Source organism: Theropithecus gelada, chromosome 7b, assembly GCF_003255815.1.
Source record: "Theropithecus gelada isolate Dixy chromosome 7b, Tgel_1.0, whole genome shotgun sequence".
Taxonomy (NCBI): domain Eukaryota; kingdom Metazoa; phylum Chordata; class Mammalia; order Primates; family Cercopithecidae; genus Theropithecus; species Theropithecus gelada.
This window is the reverse complement of record NC_037675.1, coordinates 105266105-105289720: the sequence shown is the minus strand read 5'-3', so window position 1 is coordinate 105289720 and position 23616 is coordinate 105266105. Positions and strand designations below refer to the sequence as shown.

General features: G+C 58.5%; 4 protein-coding genes across 10 annotated transcripts in view; 1 reads left to right on the top strand and 3 right to left on the bottom strand.

Moving 5' to 3' along the window:
• Window positions 1-8109, bottom strand: part of ZFYVE21 (zinc finger FYVE-type containing 21) — a 19656-nt gene extending 11547 nt beyond the window's left edge. For both annotated transcript variants that reach the window (XM_025391443.1, XM_025391445.1), the window contains exon 1: window positions 7525-8109. In XM_025391443.1, the coding sequence (XP_025247228.1) occupies window positions 7525-7662 (138 nt within the window). In that variant the 5' untranslated portion in view covers window positions 7663-8109. The remainder of the gene's footprint in view (window positions 1-7524) is intronic.
• On the top strand, window positions 8018-23616 carry XRCC3 (X-ray repair cross complementing 3). The gene is made up of 9 exons (XM_025391442.1): window positions 8018-8077; window positions 10426-10631; window positions 10858-11070; window positions 13428-13565; window positions 14867-15079; window positions 17969-18123; window positions 21715-21927; window positions 22112-22158; window positions 22276-23616. Exons 3-9 carry the CDS (start codon window positions 11016-11018, stop codon window positions 22493-22495), a joined length of 1041 nt encoding a protein of 346 aa, XP_025247227.1. The 5' UTR covers window positions 8018-8077; window positions 10426-10631; window positions 10858-11015; the 3' UTR covers window positions 22496-23616.
• LOC112628539 lies at window positions 10156-10734 on the bottom strand. Its single transcript, XM_025391448.1, is given in 2 exon segments — window positions 10156-10484; window positions 10486-10734. Coding segments are annotated over 2 exon segments (465 nt in total). The 3' UTR covers window positions 10156-10268.
• KLC1 (kinesin light chain 1) overlaps window positions 19739-23616 on the bottom strand; it is a 71173-nt gene continuing 67295 nt past the window's right edge. For 4 of the 6 annotated variants that reach the window (XM_025391427.1, XM_025391433.1, XM_025391436.1 and 1 more), the window contains 2 exons: window positions 20576-20648; window positions 19746-20095 (listed from right to left, as the gene is read on the bottom strand). In XM_025391427.1, the coding sequence (XP_025247212.1) occupies window positions 20577-20648 (72 nt within the window). In that variant the 3' untranslated portion in view covers window positions 19746-20095; window position 20576. Of the gene's footprint in view, window positions 20096-20575; window positions 20649-23616 lie in introns of all 6 variants that reach the window. The other 2 variants (XM_025391432.1, XM_025391434.1) reach the window with 1 other exon arrangement.

The following is a 23616-nucleotide window of genomic DNA, read 5'->3' as shown; positions in this document are numbered from 1 at the left end:
CGTGACCCACACGAGGGCCTCATCCCTGCCGAGTTCCATGTCGCCACTGCCCCAACTCAGGCAGGTCCTGAGCTTTATGAGATCCCACGACCAGCCTTTTTCTGTTTCCCTTTGCTTTTAAGCTGCTTCCTGGACTTGGAAACCAGGTCTGGCCCGCCGCAGCCTTCTGGAAGCATCTACAAAGTCCAGCTCGCAGCTCTGCCAGGGGCTCCCTGCCCACAGGCTGTGGGCATGGTCTGACTGTTCCCCGCCCTCACTGTGCTGCGGCCCAGCCCTGCCATTGCCCTCGAACGGGCCTGTTGGTTCCGGAACGCTCTGCCCGCTGTGCGGTGGCACAGTCCCTGCCTCTGTGTGGTGGTCCCTTCCCTGACCCCAGACGTCCACTAGCCACAGAATCCACTAGAATCTGCTAGAGAAAGCTTCACGGGGGTTTTAACTCTGAGCTTAAGCAAACACAAAGCCACGTTATCACCAGGTTCCAGTGAGAATAACTGTTGACGGTCTCTCCATGGTGACCCTGGCCCACAGTGCCCGACAGGAGGGGGTGTCCTCTCAATATTCTCAGCAAATGGTGCTGACAGAGGACTGCTTTTCACATTTACTGTGTAGTCTGTGTTTGGGCAAGTTGAAAGGCCAATTTCTAAATGTAAGACCACACTGCTGGAGCAGTGGCTCACGCCTGTAATCCCAGCACTTTGGGAGGCTGAGGCAGGAGGATCACTTGAGCCCAGGAGTTTAAGACTAGCCTGGGCAACACAGCGAGACCCTGTCTCTAGGAACATTTTTTTTTTAAATGAGCCAGGCGTGGTGGTGCACACCTGTAGTCCCAGCTACTTGGGAGGCAGAGCTGGGAGGATGGCTTGAGCCCAGGAGGTCAAGGCTGCAGTGAGCCATGTTCATATCACTGCACTCCAGCCTGGGAAGCAGAGTGAGACCCTGTCTCAAAAAAAAAAAAAAGAGACCACACCTAGGATGTGCTCCCTTAAAAATATAAGTGATCCAGAAGTTTATTACTCTAAATAACCAATGAGCTTAGATGTATAAATTTTTAAATAAGGTAATTTCCTATTGATTATATTAGTGAAAGAAATTTTAAAATTATCAATAGAGCAATTTAATATGAAATAAAGCAGTGGATGAAGACATAAGGTAAAACTACTGCCAAATGCCTACCCCGTCATAAGCACGCTCCACAAAGGAAGCACAGGCACAGCAAGCCGGGCACCAGACCAGGCTCCCACCAGCGCCTCCTTTAATTGGACCCAGCAGCTCTGATGTTCAGTGAAACAGCTATTTTAGGAGCTAGGGAGAATACACCAAAGCCCAGAAATCAAGCGTGATTCATCCGTTTCCACCGTAGGTGGCCGGCGGTGTCTGGAATGCCAGCCTCTCAGTCTGTGTCACATCCCAGGTACACATGTGTCACCACCAGGGTGGGCTGGGGCAGACTTTCAAACCAGCACATTCGCCAGGGAAACCAAAACCTCCAAGAACAACCCAATAAAGCAGGCCTCAAGACGTTTAGTGAGGAAAATGAATAAATAAATAATAAAGGTGTTTAGTGAGGGCCACGAGGCCAGAGGTGCAGCCTGTGACAAACACACAGAGACAAAGAGGGAGAGTGAGGCAGGGTCAGCTCGGGCAGTGACCCTAATAACACCCATCTGCTGCCCGACCCTCTTGCCCAAGCCAACCAGAAAAGCCTGCTAAGGACAGACACTGCCCCCCGGGATGGACGGCGGGGCCCAAGTGCTCTCCAGGAGCCCTCTGTGCCCTGTGCAGTGGCATCACAGAGGCAGCCTCCGCCCAGGCCTCTCTGGGGCGGGCACTCACTTCCACAGGAGGCCTCCATGGCCACCTTGCAGGGCCCAGCACAGGCTGGGTGGGTAGCTGAATGGACACAGAAGGAGCTGTCTCAAGGGAAGTGGGGCTAAGAGGGAGTGAGGACCAGGGCAGGCGCATGTAGACGGCTCCCAGTGAAATTTCGGAACACACTTCCCCTGGCTACCTACAGGAGTCAGAGCCCTCAGCGCTTGTCCACTCCTTGCTAGTCCAGTAAACCAACAACTGACTCACACCCACCCTGCCAGATGACATGCTCGGAGGTGGTCAAGGCAGATGCCATAAACTAAGCTTCCCAGTGGGTAAGCAAGCAATGAAAGAAGAAACCAGGCCAGGCATGGTGGCCACACCTGTAATCTCGGCACTTCGGGAGGCCGAGGTGGGAGGACTGCTTGAGCTCAGGAGTTTCAGACCAGCCTGAGCAACATAGCATGACCCTGTCTCTACAAAATAAAACTTAAAAGTTAGCTGGGTGTGGTGGCGGGTGCCTATGGTTCCAGCTACTCGGGAGGCTGAGGCAGGAGAATCGCTTGAACCCGGGAGGCGATGGTTGAAGTGAGCCGAGATCGCGCCATTGCACTCCAGCCTGGGCGACAGTGAGACTCCGTCTCAAACAAAACAAAAAAGAGAAATCATGAAACCCATCGTTCCTCCACGGTGGGAGCAGACACCAGCACAGAGCTCCTTAGGGACCTGCAGGTCGAGACCCGCTCCCCCACTCTAATGCAACAGCAACAGCCCTCGAGGGTCACAGGGCAGCTCCTCAGAACCAGCACCCGGCCCACCTGCCAAGAGTGGGGTTTGACAGCACGCAAGAAACCAAAAGCGCCTCCACCCTCAATGTCAATATCATCTGTAAGCAGTTTAGGGAGTTTAAATGGATGTTCAAAAAAAGTTACCATAAAAAGAACCAAATTTCAGGACATATGCCTGCCCTCCCTTTGAGGCTGGGGTGACAAAGGACAGTCAGGCCCCATCACGCACTGAGCTCCCACACTACAGTGAGAAGTGTCACCCACTGGCTGGTGGGGCTCCCACAGTCAACTAATTCTCAGCCCCCCAAGAACTCGTCAATCAGAAAACAACTTAAATACATGTATCAATGCACCTTTAGTGAAAGACAATCATGTTTACATGGTACAGCGTAACTCCTACAAACAGAAAAGGAGCCCATGTCAAAGATTTAACTCATTAGTTAATGAGAGAACCAATAAGATTAAAAACCCAGTTCCAAGGAGGACCCAAAGAGCAGACATGGATACAGGCCATGAGGAAGGAAGACAGGAGTTGTAAACTGGCTCGTCTCACAGGGACCCCGCGGTGGGGTGAGAGAGGATGTCAACTTCACCTCTAAGGGACAAAATCTACTTGCATCTCAGGGACTAGAAACATGTGCGTTACTATCAGTTTTCTAGAATTTCAAGCTGTCAGACAGTTTGAAGATGGTGACAGGTGCAGACACGGTGATCACATCCCGGGAGGGCTACGCTAAAGGCGGCCTGGCCTCCCACAGGATGCCCGGGAATCCTTTTTCGTGGCTTCAAAGCCTCAGTTTTACCTAACATCAGTAAAAGCTCTCCAGCCTGGGTGACACAGCAACACCCTGTCTCAAACAAGAAAAAGATCTTAGCCAGCCACAGGGACCCTTGAGAAGCTCGCCGGTGTCCCTGGCAGTATCTCACGAGGCTGCTGGTTCCCAAACACCTGAGGAGGCTCTGGCAGCCCCTGGCACCTCACAAGGGTGAGCCTTACCCAAGCGCTGAGATCCTGGAAAACAATTGTGAAACCCCCCACCCTGCAGTGTGCTGGGAGAGCCTTCGCCGAGAACCACCCTCCCCATACGAGCCAGAGATCACAAATGTCCCCATGTCCCCCTTGTTTACCTACAACAAGGCCCTCCAAATTCCCTTTCTCTGCCCCAGAAAACACTGGCCAGAAATTCTCCTCATGATCAACTGGAACACAATTCCCTTATCTGGACTTTTTTTTTTTTTTTTTTTTTGAGACAGAGTCTTGCTGTGTCGCCCAGGCTGAAGTGCAGTGGCACTATCTTGGCTCACTGCAACCGCCTCTTCCCGGTTCAAGTGATTCTCCTGCCTCAGTCTCCCGAGTAGCTGGGATATAGGCACACACCACCACACCGGACTTTTTGTATTTTTATTTTTATTTATTTATTTATTTTTTTTGAGACAGTCTCGCTTGGTCACCCAGGCTGGAGTGCAGCGGCACAATCTCAGCTTACTGCAACCTCTTTCCTGGGTTCAAGTGATTCTCCTGCTTCAGCCTCCCGAGTAGCTGGAATTATAGGCACACACCATCACGCCCACCTAATTTTTATATTCTGGCCTCAGCTCTCTGATCTGCTGGAGGTCCTGACCCTCCACTGGCCCATCCCACCTCCCCAGCTTGATTCTTTCTAGCCTTAGCCACTCCTTCCTGCAAAAGAAAAGCCCTGTCCGGCCTGGCCTGTGAGACCCTCACAGAACTCAGGGTCCCCCGTTCTCCCTGCTGCACAGCCCCAGAGGCCTCTAGCAACAGTCCTCACTTCAGATCTCTCCTCATCCGAGTCCAGGCTCGTGATCAGACACGCACATGCTCTCTCCTCCCTGGTTCTGAATCTAGAGTATCCATCAAGGTGTCCACCCGCCAGCATGGAGCTGCGGTCACTGCTTCTGCCAGCGCCACGGATGGGAGGTGGGAGGGGTGCACAGCGGCAACGATTTTAAGGATAAAACTCAGGATCTTAGCTGCTTATGACAAGCCCAGATGGCTGCACGCCCGGACCGCCCACCCCCAAGCCCACTGCCTTGCGTCAGTGTCGGATATTTGATGGCAGAGTCAGACAAGCCCCAGAGATCATCTGAGGCTTCCTTCACACCCGCAAAGCACCTCTATCCAAACTGGTGTCGCACGAAGCTTTACACACCGCCTCTGCCTCCCCTGCCCCACAGGTTCTTGAGGAGGCACAGACTGGAGAAACGATTCTCAACTGGTTCTGCATCAGAGCTCCTTGAGAATCTGAGAGCTGCAGGCCACCTCTCTGAGAAAGGCACACATTCCCCAGGGGGGTTTGCAGCATTTTAAAGGGATAACCCTCATGGGCCCAAACTGATAAACCAGCCCAGGTCAGGCACCTGGTATTCCGGAGCTGAGCAATGGGCTGGACTCAGACTCCCCTGGCTAAGGACAGAGCCGGAATGAAAATGGATCAACACGTTTACAGATATGACGATGATGCCAATCGGCACACGGCCACCAAGCCAAGGACAATGTTACCCACCTGCCAAGTTCTACCAAATTCTCCTCTCCCCGTGATGAACAACCACAAATAAACCTATTTCCCACAACGAGTTATCTGCACATTTGAGTCACCTCCTGACAATCACCTTAGCAGCCCCAAGCACACAGCCAGCACAGCGTGGCTCAGTGTCCCCTTCAGCACCGCCACATGCCTGCCAGGCGACTGTTACAGTAGTGTCCCCTCGAGCTATTGCAACTAAAGCTGGACTTTATTCCAAATCTTCCAGCCCTCACTGCCCCGTTCTAAGTTCCTCCAGAACACCGTCTTTGGTCACTTCTGGCCTGTAAGACCATGCTCCAATAAAATTCACAACACAAAACTCAAAGACAAAGTCCATCTTCACTAGAACGGTTTCTCTGTCCCCCAAGCCCGCCCAATGCTAGGACCTTCTTCAGCTGCTCAGATCCCAATTAATCATCCAAACATGGTGGGGGGCTCTGGAGAGGCATCCTGCCACCACGTCAACATGGGAAGGAATCTTCTCTTCCACGAGGGGTACCACCTTGACTCAAGTGTTTCAACTCCACTCGGTCGGAAGTCACCGCGGGACTTCCACAGGGCCTCAGCAGAGGTCACAAAGAAAGGTGGGGGAAAATGCTAAACGATTCAGCTGATACCAAAAGGGCTCTGGAAGAGAGAATGAAGGAGGGGAACACAGTGGTTAACTAAAAAACAGAACTGTACGATCAGTGCATGTGTACAGTAGGGAGAAAGACATTGTGCTTTGCTGGAAACTTCTGCCTCATCTCGGCCACACTTTCTCACGTGCTCCATACGGTTCATACAGATGTGGAGTATTTCTGTGCTATTAAGAGTCATGGCCCGGCGCGGTGGCTCAAGCCTGTAATCCCAGCACTTTGGGAGGCCGAGACGGGCGGATCACGAGGTCAGGAGATCGAGACCATCCTGGCTAACACGGTGAAACCCCGTCTCTACTAAAAAATACAAAAAACTAGCCGGGCGAAGTGGCGGGCGCCTGTGGTCCCAGCTACTCGGGAGGCTGAGGCAGGAGAATGGCGTGAACCCGGGAGGCGGAGCTTGCAGTGAGCTGAGATCCGGCCACTGCACTCCGGCCTGGGCGACAGAGCCAGACTCAGTCTCAAAAAAAAAAAAAAAAAACAAAGAGTTCATTACACCATAAATACATACAATTTTCACTTGTCAACTTAAAAGTAAAATTTAAAAAGGATGGCTGAGACACTTCCCGAGTCACTCGAATTCCGTCCTGTCCCCGAGGCTCTGTGGCCGCCCACCCCCCCACCAGGCCTCCGACCAAGCTTCAATGAACGCAATTAGTGCTACTTTGACTTCTTGAACCTAGTTCCAACGTCTGCTTAGTTCTCTCACTGAGGGAATTAAACGAATCTGTAACATGTGTTAAGCATAAAAGTCATATTACAAAAATTATCTTTCTCCCCCAATTTTTTTTTATCGTGGTTAAAATCCACAGAACAGAAACTGGACACACCTGTTAGCGCACAGGCAGTGGGATTAAATGCACTCAGGGCCTTCCTAGCTGGCCAGTGGGCTGGTGTGAGGCAAAGGCACCTCCGATCAGGTCACAGGGAACCCCGCAGGAGGCCCAGAGGACCGCCTGGCTCAGGGACCCCCCGCCCCCGCTCCAATTGCTGCAGGAGTGGCCTGGGCAACTCCCGCCGTGTCTAGGCCTAAGGGAAACGCGTGCAGATCTGCGGTCTCCTTCAAACTGTCCAGTGGGCGACTGCGATCTCGCTTCCGAGGTGGAGGGTGGTGTAGACGAAAGGGAAGTGGGGGCAGCCAGTCCCGCAGAGTGGGTCCTGGCCCTCCTCCCGGCCCGGCTTCTGAGCAGGAGATGGCTTCGGAACCCGCCACCCGCCCGAGGCACCGACGCCTCCCCAGATTCCCGGGCGGGACCCCTGCGGGGCCGCCGGCTCCAGCGCTTCGGCGGACAGCACGCACCCTCCCTGCCGAGCCTGCGAGGAACGCGCGCCGCCTTCCACTTTCTCAGGAGCGAGCCCCGGGTCTTCGGACGCAGTCCACACGCGCCAGCCCAGCACGAACCGGCCTCGGGCAGGGCCGCACCCACCCCCGGGGCCAGCCCGCGCCCCGCACCCCGCCTCCCGGCGCCCGCCCTGGGCAGGTGCAGGGCCTCCTGCCCTCCCGGGACCCCCGCACCTGGACCCCGCACCTGGACCCCGCGCGCCTCCCGCCCTCCCCGCGGGCGCAGGAGCCTGAGGCGGCGGCCTGGGGACGCGGCCAACCTGGGGGAGAGTGGGGCGGGGGCCGGCTGGGGAAGGGGCCGCCTGGAGGCGGAGGGGGCGCCGCAGGAGCCCGGAAGCCCGCTGGCCGGGCCGGAGCGGCGGGGCGGGTCGGAGGCGCGGGCCAGGGCGACGACCACCCACCTCCTTGTCCGGGACCCACTGCGGCTCCTCCAGGCCGAACGGGCTTCCGAAGGCGCGGTGCTCGGGCACCATGCGCAGGCCGCTAGGGGAGCGCACCAGCTTCTTGGCGTCGCGGCGCGCGGACACCTCGGAGGACATGACGCCGCCTCAGTCTCTCGGCCCGCTGCCCCGCACCCGGCCCCTAGCCCAGCCCGGGGCACCGCCCGCCCCGCCCCGGTCCGCGCGCGGCTGACAGCACCGGCGTCCAATCGCCAAGCCCGCCACCGAACGCGGACTAATCGGAGCTTGAACTCCGCCCCATCGCTGCCCTCTCCAATCCGCGTAAGGGCACCGCCCCTGCCACCCTGTGGTCAGTTACCAATCGGCGGCGAGGGTTGGCCCGGATGCGCTCCGCCCTTCCCAGAAAGATTGAGACTTTGGATTGGTTGGTTCGTCAGCCACGTCGGCGTCGTTTCGCCTCTGATTGGTGTAGCCCTATCAGGGCGCTCGGCGCCTATTGGAGGAAGCCGAGAGGGGCAGGACGGCGCGAAGAGGAGTGCGGAGCCAGCGGTAGGTGAGACCCGCGGAACCCGGCTGCGGTGCCAGGCGGCGGCGGGGTCGGAGGTCGTGGGCGGTCGCGGACGTGAGGGGTGTGGCAGGGTCGAGGGGCGGGGGCGGCCGCGGGTCTCCATTGCCCGAGCCGGTGGGAGCAGGCTGGCCTGGGGCTGCAGCTCTCACCCTGGGTGCCCCGCCACAGCTCGGGTCGCGTTCAGGCGCCTTCCCGGGGCAGGGCCGCGTGCGCTCAGAGCGGGGAAGGCGGGCTCCGGGGGCCCCGGTGTGCGCGGGCAGGTGTCTGCTCAGGGGAGGCCGAGGTGGGCCCGCGGCTGCGCCCCCGGCCTTCGATGCCTTCGTTTGTCCGCCTGGGACTGCGCTGGCCTGGCATCGAAGTGGGAGAGATCTGAACAGTTATTTTAATGCTTTGATTTGGAAAGAAAATCTTTAGGCCGGGCGTGGTGGCTCACGCCTGTAATCCCAGCACTTTGGGAGGCTGAGGCGGGTGAATCACGAGGTCAGAAGTTCAAGACCAGCCTGGCCAACATGGTGAAACCCCGTCTCTACTAAAAATACAAAAAATTAGCTGGCCATGATGGCACGTACCTCTAATCCCAGCTGCTTGGGAGACTGAGACAGGAGAATTGCTTGAACCGGGACCCGGGAGGCGGAGGTTGCAGTGAGCGGAGACCACATTACTGCACTCCAGCCTGGTCTACAGAGAGAGACCCGTTCTCAAAAAGCAAAAAAAAAAAAAAAAGAAAATGTTTATTCATCCTGCCTTTTAATTCCTCATTGTAAGGCATGAATTTTTATTGTTTTTTTTGAAATAGTCTCGCTGTGTTGCCCGGGCTGGAGTGCAGTGGCGCCATCACGGCTCAGTGCAGCCTCCACCTCCCGGGCTCTCAAGTAGCTGGGACCGCAAGCACCACCACGGCACCCGGCTGTTTTTCTTTTTCTTTCTCTCTCTTTTTTTTTTTTTTTTTTTGGTAGAGAATAGGTCTTACTGTGTTGCCCAGGCTGGTCTTGAACTCGCGGGCTCAAGTGACCCACCGCGTTGAAGCCTGTGAGGTGGGGGTCCGTGTGGCTGGCTCTGCCCTCTCCTGTGGGCATTGGCGCTGCAGGGGTCCTTGTGTGTGGAGGAAATAAGGAGAGGACCAAAGTATGATTCCACGAATCACACGGTTTATTGTCAAAGAGAATTTGTTCTTGGGTTCACAGTGCTCAGAGGGGAGGAGAGGGGAGGAGGTGAAGACGCCTGGCGGGGAAGCAGGGCCTCCATGGATGGGGTGCATTTGCCGCAGGGAGGCGAGTGCCAGAACGGCCAAAGTCGTTGCTCCGCCGGATGGAGCAGGCCCCTGGAAAGTGAGATCTGGTTAGAGTTCGAAGTGTGCCTTAATAGCAGTGGAGAGTGTGAGAGCGGGAGCTCTCTGAGAGGCTGGGACCAAGGACCAGCTCCCAGGCCAGCAGGGTATAGCTTGTCTCAAAGCATCTGCCCAACCTTCAAGTTGATTTGTATTTTTGCAGCCCAGCAATCAAGGTCAGTAACTCACAGAGCCAGGCGAGGCCACATCTCCTTTGGCAGTGTAGTGCCTTCCCTGGAGGTGGCATTCCTTTTTGATTTGCCTTCTGTGCTGGGGAACTTCACTTCCTCACTCTGGCCAGCCAGCAGTTTGGAGCTGGTTTCAGCGCCCCACCGCCCTGCCTTGGCCTGCACCCGGCCCCCCAGGGTGGCTTCTCGCCAGTTCCTGTCAGGCCTGCCTGGGCAACCAGGCCTGGGCACCTCCCTGTCCCTTGCTCAGAAAATCCACAGGCTGTGGGCCCCGGGAGCCTGGTGCGCAGGCAGGAAACGAATCCTGGAGCACCAGCTTCCCTGCCCTGCCCGCCTCACGGGGTGCCTGGGGGCATGCCTCAGCCTGCGGCTCCTGCAGTCTGTTTTCCACGCCTGGCCCTGAGCAGGCTGAGCATGGGCATGGAGTGACCAGCGTAATCGCATCCAGGCCAGTGCCACATTCTGTGTGGTCCAAGGGAAAGCCTTCTCCAAGTCCGTGGCCTGCCCTTTCCTCTGCTGGGTTACTGCCAAGGGCACCAGGCCTCACTGCAGGACATGGCCCTCGAGGCTGCTGCCTTCTGGTTTCCTGGTGCCCTGGACACTCTTGGTCTCCCCATTTGGGAAGCTGACAGAGGATGTAGAGTGGCCTGTTGGAAAGGCCTTATGTGATCCTGGGCTGAGTCCCTGAGCAGCCCGCCGAGGCCGGAGGGGAGAAGAGCTGAGCTTCTCCCTCTCTGGGCCGGGCTCGGGCTGTGGAAGGGCTGCCAGCTCCCTTCCTGGGAGAGGCTGGGTGGGGTCCACAGTGGTCGTCCTGGAAGGAAGCTGTCTTCTGCTGTTGGCTGCTGAGACAGCTGGAGGCCACCGATGTTCGGATTCCCTGAGCACTCTGCCAATCCCAGACCCACCTTCCCACTCTTTCCAGAGTTCCCAGGGAGACACTTAAAGGAAATTAAACTGCAGAGTGCAAGAGATGCCTCAGTCAAGTCAGCCAGGAACGCGTGGGTCATCCCCGAGCCCCAGAGAGGTGAGTCGGGCGGGGCACTCACCTGCCGCGGGAGGATGGTCTTATTTCTAGCACTTTCCACAGGGAGTGAATGTGGTGGGTTTGGGGGATTTTTCAAATGCATCAGTGTCTGGAATGGGTTCTAAGCTGCTAAATAATTCTAATTCTTAGAGGTAAATTACAGACATGTTGCCCTAGATAGAGCTAGACAGCTTTCCTTGTACAGTGAAGTCTCTTCCACCCTCAGTGACAGAGCCCGGATGACACGGACACGGTGGCTGCTGTCACTTCCGTGGTGCGTGCCTTTGACAGGCTTTGAATTGAAGGCAAGTGCTTCAGAATTTGCATCCATAGTTCTGTCTTTCCTGGGAAGTTATTCATCCTGGTGGGCAGCCCACCGACAGAATGGATTTAGATCTACTGGACCTGAATCCCAGAATTATTGCTGCAATTAAGAAAGGTACATTTATTTCTATTTACATAAGGGGTGTGGGTGGGTCTGTGCACTTTACATAAGGCAGGTTAACAAAATGCTGGCTCACTAAGCCTTCCTCCCTTTGCCTACCCTGATTATTACACCGAGGGTAGGAGGTACTGTGGGGTTTTCAGGTGTGTGTGTGTGTGTTCTTAACTGCATGGATTTCTTTCAGTTACTTTTATTTTTATCAAAGTAATACGTGCATATTGTCTAAAAGGTAAAATGGAGCCACATAAAGTCTTTTAGTGTTTTGTTTTTTGTTTTGTTTTGTTTTGTTTTGAGACGGAGTCTTGCTCTGTTGCCCAGGCTGGAGTGCGGTGGCGTGATCTTGGCTCACTGCAAGCTCCACCTCCCGGGTTCACGCCATTCTCCTGCCTCAGCCTCCCGAGTAGCTGGGACTACAGGTGCCCACCACCATGCCCGGCTAATTTTTTGTATTTTTAATAGAGACGGGGTTTCACCGTGTTAGCCAGGATGGTCGCTATCTCCTGACCTTGTGATACGCCCACGTCAGCCTCCCAAAGTGCTGGGATTACAAGCATGAGCCACTGCGCCCAGCCGTTTTTTAGTTATTTTTTAAAAAAATATTCACATCTGGGCTCCTAAATGTGTTTACGTTGTAAAGTTTGATTTGTCAGTGTTATTGATTATCCATGGACTTCCTATTGGGGGCGGTGAGGACTGAGTGTGCCTACACCTGTGTACCCCAACTTCCTCTTCCCCCAGCTCCCTGCCCATAGTTAGAACCTAGTTTGGGTGACATCAGCTGTTGGGGTTGTGACTGGTGCATACCTGGTGTGGTTCAACAATGTGGGGTGTGGGGGATCGTTTTCTTTCTTACAGCATCTTTTTTCCGCGGAGTTAGCAAATGCTCAAAGCTTAGGCCCCACGTGCAGCCCCTGCCCCTGCTCTCCATGCCTGCAGCCCAGCTGTTGTCTGGGGACCCTCCTTCCATCTTCCATCCTCCCCCATCTCCCAGGGCCTCAGCTACGTGAACCTCAGCACACCGTCTGTGGCGAGAAGCGGGAGTGCTCGTGGAGCTGCTGCAGCAACCTGGTGACTGGGCAGGGCCTCACTGTCCTGCCCTTCCATCCTTGGCTGTTGGTTTTTATCCTCCTGTTGGTGGCCTTGTGATCACGGCTGCTGCCACAGCTGCAGACACGACGCTTGCAGACCAGGGACAGAGAAGGGGAATGGGCTCAGCCAGGGAGTTCCTTTCTCACCTGTGTCTCTTATCCAAAAACCAATGTTTCCAGAAGTCCCTGCAGACTTCGAAACTGTGAAAGGGGCTGGGGCCGTGAGACTTATCAGGGGAGCCGCCCCACCAGAGCCCCGATCCTGGCGAATCCTCAGGGCCCACAGAGCCCTCTGGAGCAGCCTGTCCACGGGAAGCCCTCTCCGCTGGATCTGGTGAAACCCAGGGGCGCTTTCTTCATCCCCACCTCTCCATCTCCTTGTGTTTTCTGTGTGGCTTTTCTGAAGATCCCACCAGTGGTTACTGTTTTCCAGCCTGACAATGGTTGTCTTTTCACTGCAGCGTTCAGCGCACCCATGTTGAGGGGGGTTCTGATGTAGCGGGTGTAAGTCTCCGTGGCCGGGCGGGGCCCTTCATCCACCGCTGCTCCCTCTCGTGTGCGCTTCCTCGCACTTCCCTGATGGGCTGATCAGTCTGCAGCATTTGTCGTCTTTCTTCGAATTTGAAAGTAGAAAGTGATGCACTTATCTGAGTTCAAAATGAACTTTGCCCTCCTCCCCACATGGCAGGTCCTGGGGCTCTGCACCTCTGTAACTGATGCCGCCACCGTTCTGATTCGCATGTGCTCTGCCCCGTGCCCTGACTGCCCTGCACAGCCAGTGTTTGGACTTGGACTCTGCTTGCCTCCCAGCGCTCCACTCCCCAGGGCACGTGTCCTTGCCCGTGGCTCAGCCCGGCTCCGGGCCTGGCGGGCGAGTGCTGGAAACCTCGGCGTTGGTTTTTTGCTGCCCCTTTCTGGAGCACTGTCTCCAGCTGGCATGGAACTGGGTGCCTGTCGTTTCTTCTTAGCACCTGGGACCTGCCCGAGCCCGTCTTCTGGCTTCTGCTCCTCACATGAGGCTGGTGTCTGCCTGAGCACCAAGACTCAGGGCGCAGTGCCCAGCGGCCCTTTCCCCTTGCCCGTGTGTCGGCCACACTCTGTCCAGGGTTTGCAGGGAGCAGGGGATCTGGTCCCTACCCACCTTGTCCCCAGAATTGGAAGCACGGTGGTCTCACAGTGCTCTTATAAAGCACCTTTTGTTGCTGTGTCGCCCTGCTTTATTACAGTCCGACAGTTTCCTGTAATTTATCTGTGTCATTTCAGCCAAACTGAAATCAGTAAAGGAGGTTTTACACTTTTCTGGACCGGACTTGAAGAGACTGACCAACCTCTCCAGCCCCGAGGTCTGGCACTTGCTGAGAACGGCCTCCTTACACCTGCGGGGAAGCAGCATCCTTACAGGTAGGTGGGTCCTGGCATCTCCCACCGGGGGTGACATGTGGCTCCAGCATCATGATCCCTGTGGTGCAGGGCGTGGGGCTGTGCAGACTGCACCCAGGGACCAGCCTCAGGGCATGTGGCAGCTGCTCACGCCCCAGAGTTCCCATCTTGCTTGTCCTACAACCATGGGGCTGTGGTTACAGCGTTGGGTCAGAAGATGTGTGAGGTGGACACAGAGGGGCTGTGAGGCCTCCTGGGGATCTTGCTCTGTGGGCCAGAGGAGGGGGTACAGGAAGCAGGGGTGAAGTTGGCAGTCAGCACCCAGAGCCCTTCAGGCTCTGGCAGGGTGGGAACGGTGTGAGATGCGGCCCTGGCCGTGTTGCCACCACCACGTGTGGGAAACCAGGTCTTGGCAGCAGAGGGAGGTACCCAGTGAACCCCATGCGCCTGGACGGACAAAGTTTCCATCCTTGCATCTGATCAGGCCCCAGTGGGCAGCGGGGTCTGGGCATGAGCAGGGTCCTCCCTCCCCTGCAGGTGGCTCAGTGACCCGGGCCCCGAGGCGCATGCTGAACTTGGGGCTGCCGTGGTGGGCAGGTGCCACGGCCGCACACACAGTGCCGTGGGCAGAGCTCTGGGCAGTCCTCACAGAGTGGCCTGCTCCACCTGACCGGGATGCCCAAGGCAGTGTGCAGACTCGAGGGACGGGCTGTTCCTCCCGGCCCAGGCCCCAGGCCAAGAGCGCAGCCTGCACTGCGTGTCCCACCTTGAGCCTCCCCCTGAGGGGCTTCGGTGTCGTGGAGAAGGCTGTGTCGAATGGCTCATCCAAGGCCCTTTAGCCAAGAGGCTGTGACCAGCATTGCTCTAGAATGGTGTCCGTCACAGAGCACTGACAGCATGGGGCGTGCACGTGTGTGCGCGTGCGGGAGCCCATTAAAGCTGCTTCAGAACTGTTCAGTACCCAGGGCATCCCAGCTGGACGGAGCTGTGCCTTTTTCTGCACACGGAGGCTGTTAGGGAGCACCTGGGGGCTCTCTGGAAGCTTTGGCTTCTGGTGCCGCAGTCGCCCCATAGGGGGATCCCTGGGGGCATGTGATGGTGGCCCTGGGGCTCCCCCTGACTCTGCGTCTCAGGTGAACCCGCCCTTTCTGGCCGGGTCACCCCTCCCTGCCCTCAGCACCTTGCTCACCCCTGGTGACCACAGGCACCATTGCTCCAGCCACACTGCGCCTGGCATAGGCAGGCTGGCCGTGCCTCCCACAGTCCCCAGCTCTGCCCGCAGGCCCAGGAGAGCCAGGCCTGACACCATCCCTGCCCTGCAGCACTGCAGCTGCACCAGCAGAAGGAGCGGTTCCCGGCCCAGCACCAGCGCCTGAGCCTCGGCTGCCCGGTGCTGGACTCGCTCCTCTGCGGTGGCCTGCCCCTGGATGGCATCACCGAGCTGGCCGGACGCAGCTCGGTGGGGAAGACCCAGCTGGCGCTGCAGCTCTGCCTGGCTGTGCAGTTTCCGCGGCAGCACGGAGGCCTGGAGGCTGGTGAGTGGCCATCCCTTCCATGGGGTCTGGGCAGGTGGGCGGCCCCTGCTGTTTGGGACAGCTTTCCGTTGAGGTGGGGGAGTGGCCGCCTCTCGCGCCGTTCCTACCACTGTGTCTCCCTCCTCCTTCTGGTCCTGACTGCCCTCGCTCCTTCCAGAACAGGGAGGGGAAGTGAGGCTGGGCTCAGCTGACAGCAGGAGGGGTGGGAGGGTACAAACCCCACCACCAGGCAGCCTGCCCTGCATCCTGCCCTCAGCAGAGCTAGGCCCCCAGGGGTCACTGGCTGAGCACAGCGATGCCGGCCCAGGTTCCACACAGCTGCCAAGCCCGGAGTCCACAGAGCCAGCGGCACAGGGAGGGCAGCACGGCCTTTCTCCTGGGTGCCCCGCCTCCAGGCCAGGTATGCTCCTGGCACGTCCCGGTGAGCCTGTATAGCTCTGTCTGTGAAACAAGGGTTCCCTGCATTGCTGAAGCATCAGAGCGTGCCTGCTTGGGTCTCTCAGGTGTTAAAGCTCATGCCGTTTTAAACTGAGCTGAGTACAAGAGATGTTTCTTAGTAGCTCCTTAACTTTTAACCCAGTTCCCTGGTGTCAACGTGCGATTCCCACAGTCTTAAACTCCACGCGAACACAGAGTGGCAGCATTTTTCATTGGTGGCGCCTTGGAGTGCACCTGCTGGGCTCACTTCCCACACAGGGCGGGACCCCAGGCCCTGGACCCACAGGCTGCGCCAGCCACCTCCTCACAGGCCTGACCTGCCAGCGGCAGTGTGGCTGGGAACCTCACCTCTGCCACCCTCAGGTCAGCGTCATCCCCGGGACCAAGGGTGTGCTGTGCCTGCCTGAGCCTCCGTGCTGGGTGGAGGGTGAGGGGTCTCCGAGAGCCCGGCTGGGGTCTGCTCATACCACAGGCGTTTTTGTCCCTGCAGTGCAGGGGAGGACACCCTCCTGTCAGGTGCCTGAGTCCCTGCAGCTGGTCTCAGGGGTGAGCCTGGAGACAGCCACAAGCCAGGAGGATAGGAGTTGGCCTTGAAAATGGGAGTCTCCCTGGCCGGGCGCGGTGGCTCAAGCCTGTAATCCCAGCACTTTGGGAGGCCGAGGCGGGTGGATCACAAGGTCAGGAGATCGAGACTATCCTGGCTAACATGGTGAAACCCCGTCTCTACTAAAAATACAAAAAACTAGCCGGGCGCGGTAGCGGGCGCCTGTAGTCCCAGCTACTTGGGAGGCTGAGGCGGGAGAATGGCGTGAACCCGGGGGGCGGAGCTTGCAGTGAGCCGAGATCGCGCCACTGCACTCCAGCCTGGGAGACACAGTGAGACTCCGTCTCAAAAAAAAAAAAAAAAAGAAAATGGGAGTCTCCCGCTTACCCCGTGGAAGAGCTGCTGTGAGGTGGAGGTGGGACTCGAGCGTGCTCAGAACAGGACAGGAAACACCCTCATTCTCCAGCATCCTCCGTGCCAGGCTTCATGCAAATCTGATTTGTGCAGTGACTCCCCCTGAGCTTCCACCCCGTTGGCCTTTTCAGTGAAGCCCACACTCCCCGCTACCCAGGGACACGGAAGCCTTAGGACACCCTCCCCGAATCCCCCAGCGGTGCCCAGCCCAGGGACTGCTGCGGGAAGAGAGCACAGTCCAGCCTTGCAGGCCGGGGGCAGGGAGGAGGCCCGGCAGCCGCCGTGACCATGTGCAAGGTCAGGGCTCAGGTGTGCTTTTCTGGGGAAATGACTTCTTTTCCTACATCCAATCTGAAGACCCTAATTTTGAAAAGAAAGTGGCAGGCAGGCTGTGGAGTGATTCTGAGTCCTGTGCTTAAGCTGCATGAGGCTCTCCCAGGCCTGCTGGGGCCCTGCCCACTGCTGGGCTGCCCACAGCGACCCTCCTGCCAGCTTCACAATGTCCCCATGGCTGTGCAGCCCCCAATACATGACCCCAACAAAAACAGGCTGCCTGGCCAGCTCCACCTGCTTCCGAGCCTTCCAGCCCAGCCTCTCTCCAGCCAACAGGATGGAGGAACCCCGGGGCCCCGACCTTCCTGTGGCCTCCTGACTAGGGGCACAGCCACGGCTAGGGACACTGGTAGGGAAGGGAATCAGCCACAAGAGACGTGGCCTCCCAAGGCAGTATTTGTACCTCCCTGGCCCCAAGTGGGCCAGATGCCTCTCAGAAGCTTAGTTCTGACACAGAATGGGGCGGGGGTTCCTGGGTGTCTACCTGGGAGTGTGGCCGCTGGGCCATGTGGTTTGTGTGTAACTCTTGAAGGAAGTGCCGGTTGTTTTCCGTGTGTAACTTTTTGAGGAAGTGCCGGTTGTTTTCCGAGCTGCACCACTTTGCATTCCTAGCAGCAGTGCACAGGGGTCGGGTCTGCCTTCTCCACATCCTCGCCAACACGTGTCTTTTCAAGCCGGCTGTTTGAATTGCAGAAGTTTTGAAAGTGGGAGAGGAAACACTTGCTCAGTGGGGGCCTTGAGTGTGGCCATGTGTCGGGGCTCGGGGCCATTTCCAGAAGGCGTTGCCCTGATGCTGCCACTTGCTTCCTGCCCTGCAGAGGGGGGACGGAGGGGCACGGGGGGAAGGAGGGGCGGGGTGGGGCAGGAGAGGCCTCCCATCTGTGGCCATTCCAGCCCAGGGCCCAGGACAGGGGAAGTCCTTGCCTGGGTGTCGGAAGTGGAGGCCCAGCCCGTATTCCTCCTGAGGGGTCACCTGGTCCTGAGGTGGCTGCCAGTGGGAGGGTGAGAACCAACACCAGCCTCTTCCTTCCCCGGGCCAGGGACAAAGAACCTGCGAGGGGCAGAGTTAGAAATGGTGGGAGACGTCTGCGCTTGATTTGTGTGGCAGTCACAGGCCCGTCTGGAGTCCCCTGGGCACATCAGGCACTCTCGCTTCCCAGGAGCCGTCTACATCTGCACGGAAGACGCCTTCCCACACAAGCGCCTGCAGCAGCTCATGGCCCAGCAGCCGCGGCTGCGCACCGACGTTCCTGGAGAGCTGCTTCAGAAGCTCCGATTTGGCAGCCAGATCTTCATCGAGCATGTGGCCGATGTGGTGAGTGTGGGAGAAGCCGCGTGACACCCCTAAGGCAAGCTGTTCAGGACCACTGGGGCAGGTAACCACCACGACAGTGAGGTCTCACAGCGGGGCAGGGAGAGATGGGGTTCAGCTCTGAACTCAGCATGGGTCATGGGGGTTTACGCCCGAGGAGCAGGTGGGTCAGAGGATGGAGAGTGACTGAGAGGAACTGGCAGGGGAGGGGGCTCTGGCTGAAGTGTCTTGCCAGGACCCTTGCTGAAGGTGGGCCATGGGGATCAGACTGCCCCTGGGGACGGTGGAGGATGGACCAGTCAGCTACTGAGGGCGACTGGATGTGGAGGGCAGGGGTCCTGCTACCATCTCAGCAGGGATTGCCAAAACTGGGTTTCACGAGGACGTGCACAGATGGGCCTAGGAGGAGGCTCAGGAGCCTAACGGCAGTTTGGCCAAACAAAATCCTGGCCAGGAGTGGCTGTGGGCCAGGCAGGCAAGGCGGCAGGCTGCGACATCCAGTTACGTCTGAATCTTAGGCAGCTTTGAAGCGTGTTCTAGAATGAGGATGCCCATATTCAGATCAACTTTCTTCATGATCTGAAACTCAGATGTAACTGGGCGCCTGTACACCATCTGTCAACCCTGCCCATGAAGACGGAGTGGGGAAGAGAAGTCCCAGGCGGGTGGCAAGGGCCTCCTCTGGGCTGTGAAGCCCTGACCGGCTGCCCTAGGAGACCACCGCCCTGAGAAGGGTGGGACCTGCTCTCCAGGCTGCTGCCCTGGTGAGAGCTGTGTTGGTTTCACCCTTGCCTCTGAGGGGAAGACGGCCCTCACTGGAGGCACAGGGGCTCCACCTGAAGGCCTGCTGGGCCTCCAGCTCACACAGGCGACCTTAGATCCTTGACCACTGCCTGGCTGCTGGCTTCCCTGCAGACACTGGCTGGGCTTGGAGGAGGGACCCATGGCAGGGCCTTCCAGAGAGCAGGGGCCACTCACGGGGGGCCAGTGGAGTCCGTCCTGCAGCCAGGAAGCAGGCATAAGAGGCTGGGACGCATCCCTGCAGCTGGGGTAGCAGTGCTGTGAGCTGTCAGCACTTAGTTTACAGAGATCATCCCAGGAGGGAGAAGTGATGAAGTAGAAAAGATGCAGAAGAAAAGATGGGAAGTTTGGGAGTAAACCCCTGACCAAAGGCAAATAAGGAAATTCCGCCCTGTGCAGGGGGAGCGGCTGCCATGTCCAGCCCACCCTAGACGTGGCTGTGGTCTGGCAGAGCCGGTGGGCCTTCCCCCACTTCTTTTTATTATTATTGTTTTTTTGAGATGGAGTCTCGCTGTGTCGCCCAGGTGGGAGTGCAGTGGCGCGACCTTGGCTCACTTCAAGCTCTGCCTCCCGGGTTCACACCATTCTCCTGCCTCAGCCTCCCAAGCAGCTGGGACTACAGGCGCCGCCACCACACCCGGCTCATTTTTTGTATCTTTAGTAGAGATGGGGTTTCACCGTGTTAGCCAGGATGGTCTCGATCTGACCTCGTGATCCGCCCACCTCAGCCTCCCAAAGTGCTGGGATTACAGGCATGAGCCACCGCACCCGTCTGGCCTTCCCCCATTTCTGAGTTCTTATAGAAAAAACTTTGAAGTAAAGCATAAGCCATATAAACGTTTAATTTAAAAAAATGTACAATAAAATACATTATCGCACACAACATGAGGAAGTTACACATGGGAAGGGAGCCGTGGGCCCAGCTCATGCCCCAGGTCTCCTGGGAGAGGCCACGCCGCACCAGGGCACCAGCTTAGGCCCAGCCTCAGCTCCAGTCCCAAGGTCACGCCAGCCGTGTGGTCATTAGTATCGTGCCCCACGCACACAGACGCAGGAGAAATGAGTGAGCGCTGCGGCTCCCAGCCAGGGGCCCTCCCTGCTGCCCTGGCTGTCCCGGGCCAGCTCCGGGCCACACTCGGCAGTCCCATCCTGGAGCGGGGCCAGGTCGGGGTCACTGCAAGAGAAGACAGAAGGTCAGGGCTGGGCCGCCAAAACCTGATAGTGTTACTAAGTTCTGTTCTGAAAACAGCTCTCTGGGGAGCCCCCACCCCAAGTCTGCCTAGAGAAGAGGGTGTTGCTGGTTGTGGGCCTCCCTGGGGCCGAGGGGTCATGGGGGACCAGTGCATCTTTGGTCTCTGCTCTCTGGAGCAACAAAGGCCTGCATTTGGCACGGGGAAGGCCAGGGGTGTGGACACAGCCTTCTCTTGCATAAGCAGAGCCTGGTGCCGTTCCCACCCGACTACTCTGTGGGCCTTGGGCTTGCATGAGGGTGGGGCTCTCTGAGCCAAGCCCCTCTTGGAGGCCCAGCCGGGCAGCTAGCAGCAGTCACCACTTGCCCATCCCCAGTCCCCCCAGTCCCCCCAGTCCCTGCACATGCAAAGTCCCTCCCTGGCCCAGCTGCCTGCTTCCTGGGGCTGCAGGCCGTGGAACTCACGTTAGCGGTGGCGTCTTCCAAGCCACTGCTGCTGCTGTCGTTTTCCACAAAAAGAGGCTCGGCCAGAGACGCCCTGGAGACGAAGCACAGACGAGTTTCACTCAGGGCGTGCAGGGCGTCTTCAGAGGTCCAGGCGTGACACCAGTGTGAGGCTGCAGACCTTGGATCTGAGGGGCAGCCTAGGGGCAGCTCTGGCCAGAGCTGCTGGCAAGGCCCATGGGACCTGAACTACCCTGCTTGGTGCCAGGAGCAGTTGTGCCACCCTCCCCCATCACCACAGCTCACCAACCTCTGCGGTCAGAAACCAGGCCAGCCATGCCAATGGCCGTGGCACCCACAGGCCACAGCAGCACCCAGAGGGAAGCTGAGGACACCTGCCTTCCCTGGGGGACCCTCCCCTGGCAGCTCTCCTGGGAGCTGGTGGGCACAGGGCCGTTTCCACCCCTTGGCCAGGCCAGCTCAGAGCACAGGGCTAAGGCCTGGGTGCACGGGAGGCACTGGCCTTAAGGGTGTCTCCACCTACAGCCCCATCCTGACCCCCAGATGGTCTCCCAGAGTGCCCCACGCCTTGGCAGAGGCAGGCCAGGCCTGCCTCGCCTGAGTAACGCCTGAAGGGCATTAGGCCCCTGCCTTGCTGAGCATCCAAAGAGGGTGTGGCCCAGGTGGTCATGGCCACCACGGGCTAGATTTGGTGGCACTGTGGCCAGGTCTGGGTGGTCTGAGCACCTGGCATGGGGCCACTGAAGAAGAGGGCTGGTTGCTGCTGACCTGTGAGGGGGAGAGGGTGAAACCATGGCAGAAGGGAGAGCAGACCCCCACAAGGACTCAGGAGCCTGGGCAAAGGACGCCTCTGCAGAGGATGGTGTTGGCATGGCCAAGGAGTGACTGCCTGGGAGGGCCAGAGGAAGGACATGGAGTCCAGGGAACCAGTTGTGTGAGCCTGAAGCTTCTATAGTTGGAGACTTTTTGGGAAGAATACAGAATTGGGCTCAGAGTTTGGGGACTGCAGAGCCAGCACTGTCAGTCCCAGGTGGGAAGGAAGGTTTTGAGTCAGACGGTTGAGTGACACTCCAAACGGGGTCCGGTCACCAGGGGCGGGGGCCTGCTGGCCAGCATACACCATGGCCCTGTCCCCACAGGACGCCTTGCTGGAATGTGTGAATAAGAAGGTCCCCGTTCTGCTGTCTCGGGGCATGGCTCGCCTGGTGGTCATCGACTCGGTGGCGGCCCCATTCCGCTGTGAATTTGACAGCCAGGCCTCCGCCCCCAGGGCCAGGCGTCTGCAGTCCCTGGGGGCCGCGCTGCGTGAGCTGAGCAGTGCCTTCCAGAGCCCTGTGCTGTGCATCAACCAGGTGGGCACCAAGGCAGGGGTGCACCCGTGAGCTCGTACTTTTAGCCAGGATGCGAGAGCAGAGCCGGTCTGGAGGTGGGGCGGGTGGCAGTGCGGGGGCCCCCGGCCCCTGCGGGTAGCAGCCTGTGCCTGCCCATCGGGAAGACCCGCGGCCGTTGCAGCTGACCTGGACTGTGCTCTTCCAGGTGACAGAGGCCATGGAGGAGCAGGGCGCAGCACACGGGCCGCTGGGGTGAGTGCAGCCATGTGGCGCGTGCACCTCTGCGCAGGTGCCAGGGGCACAGCTGGGCTGAAGTGGGCGGGGGCCACCAAGCCTTCTGGGCACAGCTCGCCGCTTCCTGTTTCTCAGGTTCTGGGACCAGCGTGCTTCCCCAGCCCTTGGCATAACCTGGGCTAACCAGCTCCTGGTGAGACTGCTGGCTGAGCGGCTCCGCGAGGAAGAGGCTGCCCTCGGCGGCCCAGCCCGGACCCTGCGGGTGCTCTTTGCCCCCCACCTGCCTCCCTCCTCCTGTTCTTACACGATCAGTGCAGAAGGGGTGCGAGGGACACCTGGGACGCAGTCCCATTGACACGGTGGCAGCTGCACAACAGCCTTGCCTGAGAAGCCCCGACACACGGGGCTTGCGCCTTTAAAACGCTGTCTGCCTCGGCCGTGGCACAGCTGGGAGCCTGGTTCAGACAGAGCTCTTCCAGGGCAGCGGTTCCACTTTCTCAGCCAAAGGTGGTGGCCACAGTCCCCCACCTGAGCTGGGGGAGTCGTTCCACCTCTCCCTGGGTCTGGGGACAGGCCCGGCTTGCTGGGCACCTGGTCCCCACCGCTGAGCTGGTCCTTGGGGACAGGTGATTCTCAGGGCTGGGGCCTGGGGGTGTCCCTACAGTGACTCCCTGGGAGTCTCCTGCTTCTGCTGTCCACATGGAAGCCCACCTGGGGTCACGTCTTAGGCCTCAGGCCCCCTCAGCCTTGGGGCCCTGCCCACGAAGGTCTCCCCTCCTACACACAGGGCTGTCTTTCCTCCCCCAACCCCTCAGGCCACAGCGGGGCTGCAGGCAGGCAGCTCCTCCTCACCCACCTCTGGGTCCTTGGATCCCGGGGGCCCCACCCCGGCACACACTGTGCCCCACAAAACTTCAGTGTGGTACAAGGTGGAGAAAGCATATCCCACCGACCTCCAGCTTCTGGGTCCAGGAGAGCCTGGGGTTGGGGGGGCTGCCTTGACTCTAGTAGTGTGGCCTGTGCCAGTACCACAGCCAGACAGAGGAGAGCGGGCAGCGTGGGGCTGGCACGTGACAGGCTCGTCAGTCACCTGGGAACACAGTTCTGGTGAAAGAGGATCCAAGGTTGAGAGAAAGGAGGGTCCCAGTGTATCCTGGCCCCAGGGGTCTGGGTGTCCAGCTCAGCCCTGGTGTGGCTGGGCGGCACTCTGGTGGGGATATGGCAGGACTCCGGGCAGGGCCACCTGCAGACCCAGTCCCACACTGTGGCCAGGCCTTACATCTGGCCAGAAAGCAGAGCCTCTCGGGAACACAGCTGGCTGCAGATGCTGAAATATCCACCCAGCGGTCAGTGGCGTGGCCTCCCCATGGGCAGAGTGGTGACCCCCTTGATTCCCACCCACCCAGTGCCTCCACGTGCTGCCTGGCACCGACCATGCCTTTGACAAATAAATGTTAAATGGATGCAGTTCCAGGA

Bases quoted from the DNA above. Each gene is read 5' to 3' on its own strand.
- XRCC3 (XM_025391442.1), top strand. From the start codon at position 11,016: ATGGATTTAGATCTACTGGACCTGAATCCCAGAATTATTGCTGCAATT. The intron at 15,080-17,968 runs GTGAGTGGCCAT...CTCGCTTCCCAG, and splicing joins GCACGGAGGCCTGGAGGCTG to GAGCCGTCTACATCTGCACG. The intron at 18,124-21,714 runs GTGAGTGTGGGA...CTGTCCCCACAG, and splicing joins TCGAGCATGTGGCCGATGTG to GACGCCTTGCTGGAATGTGT.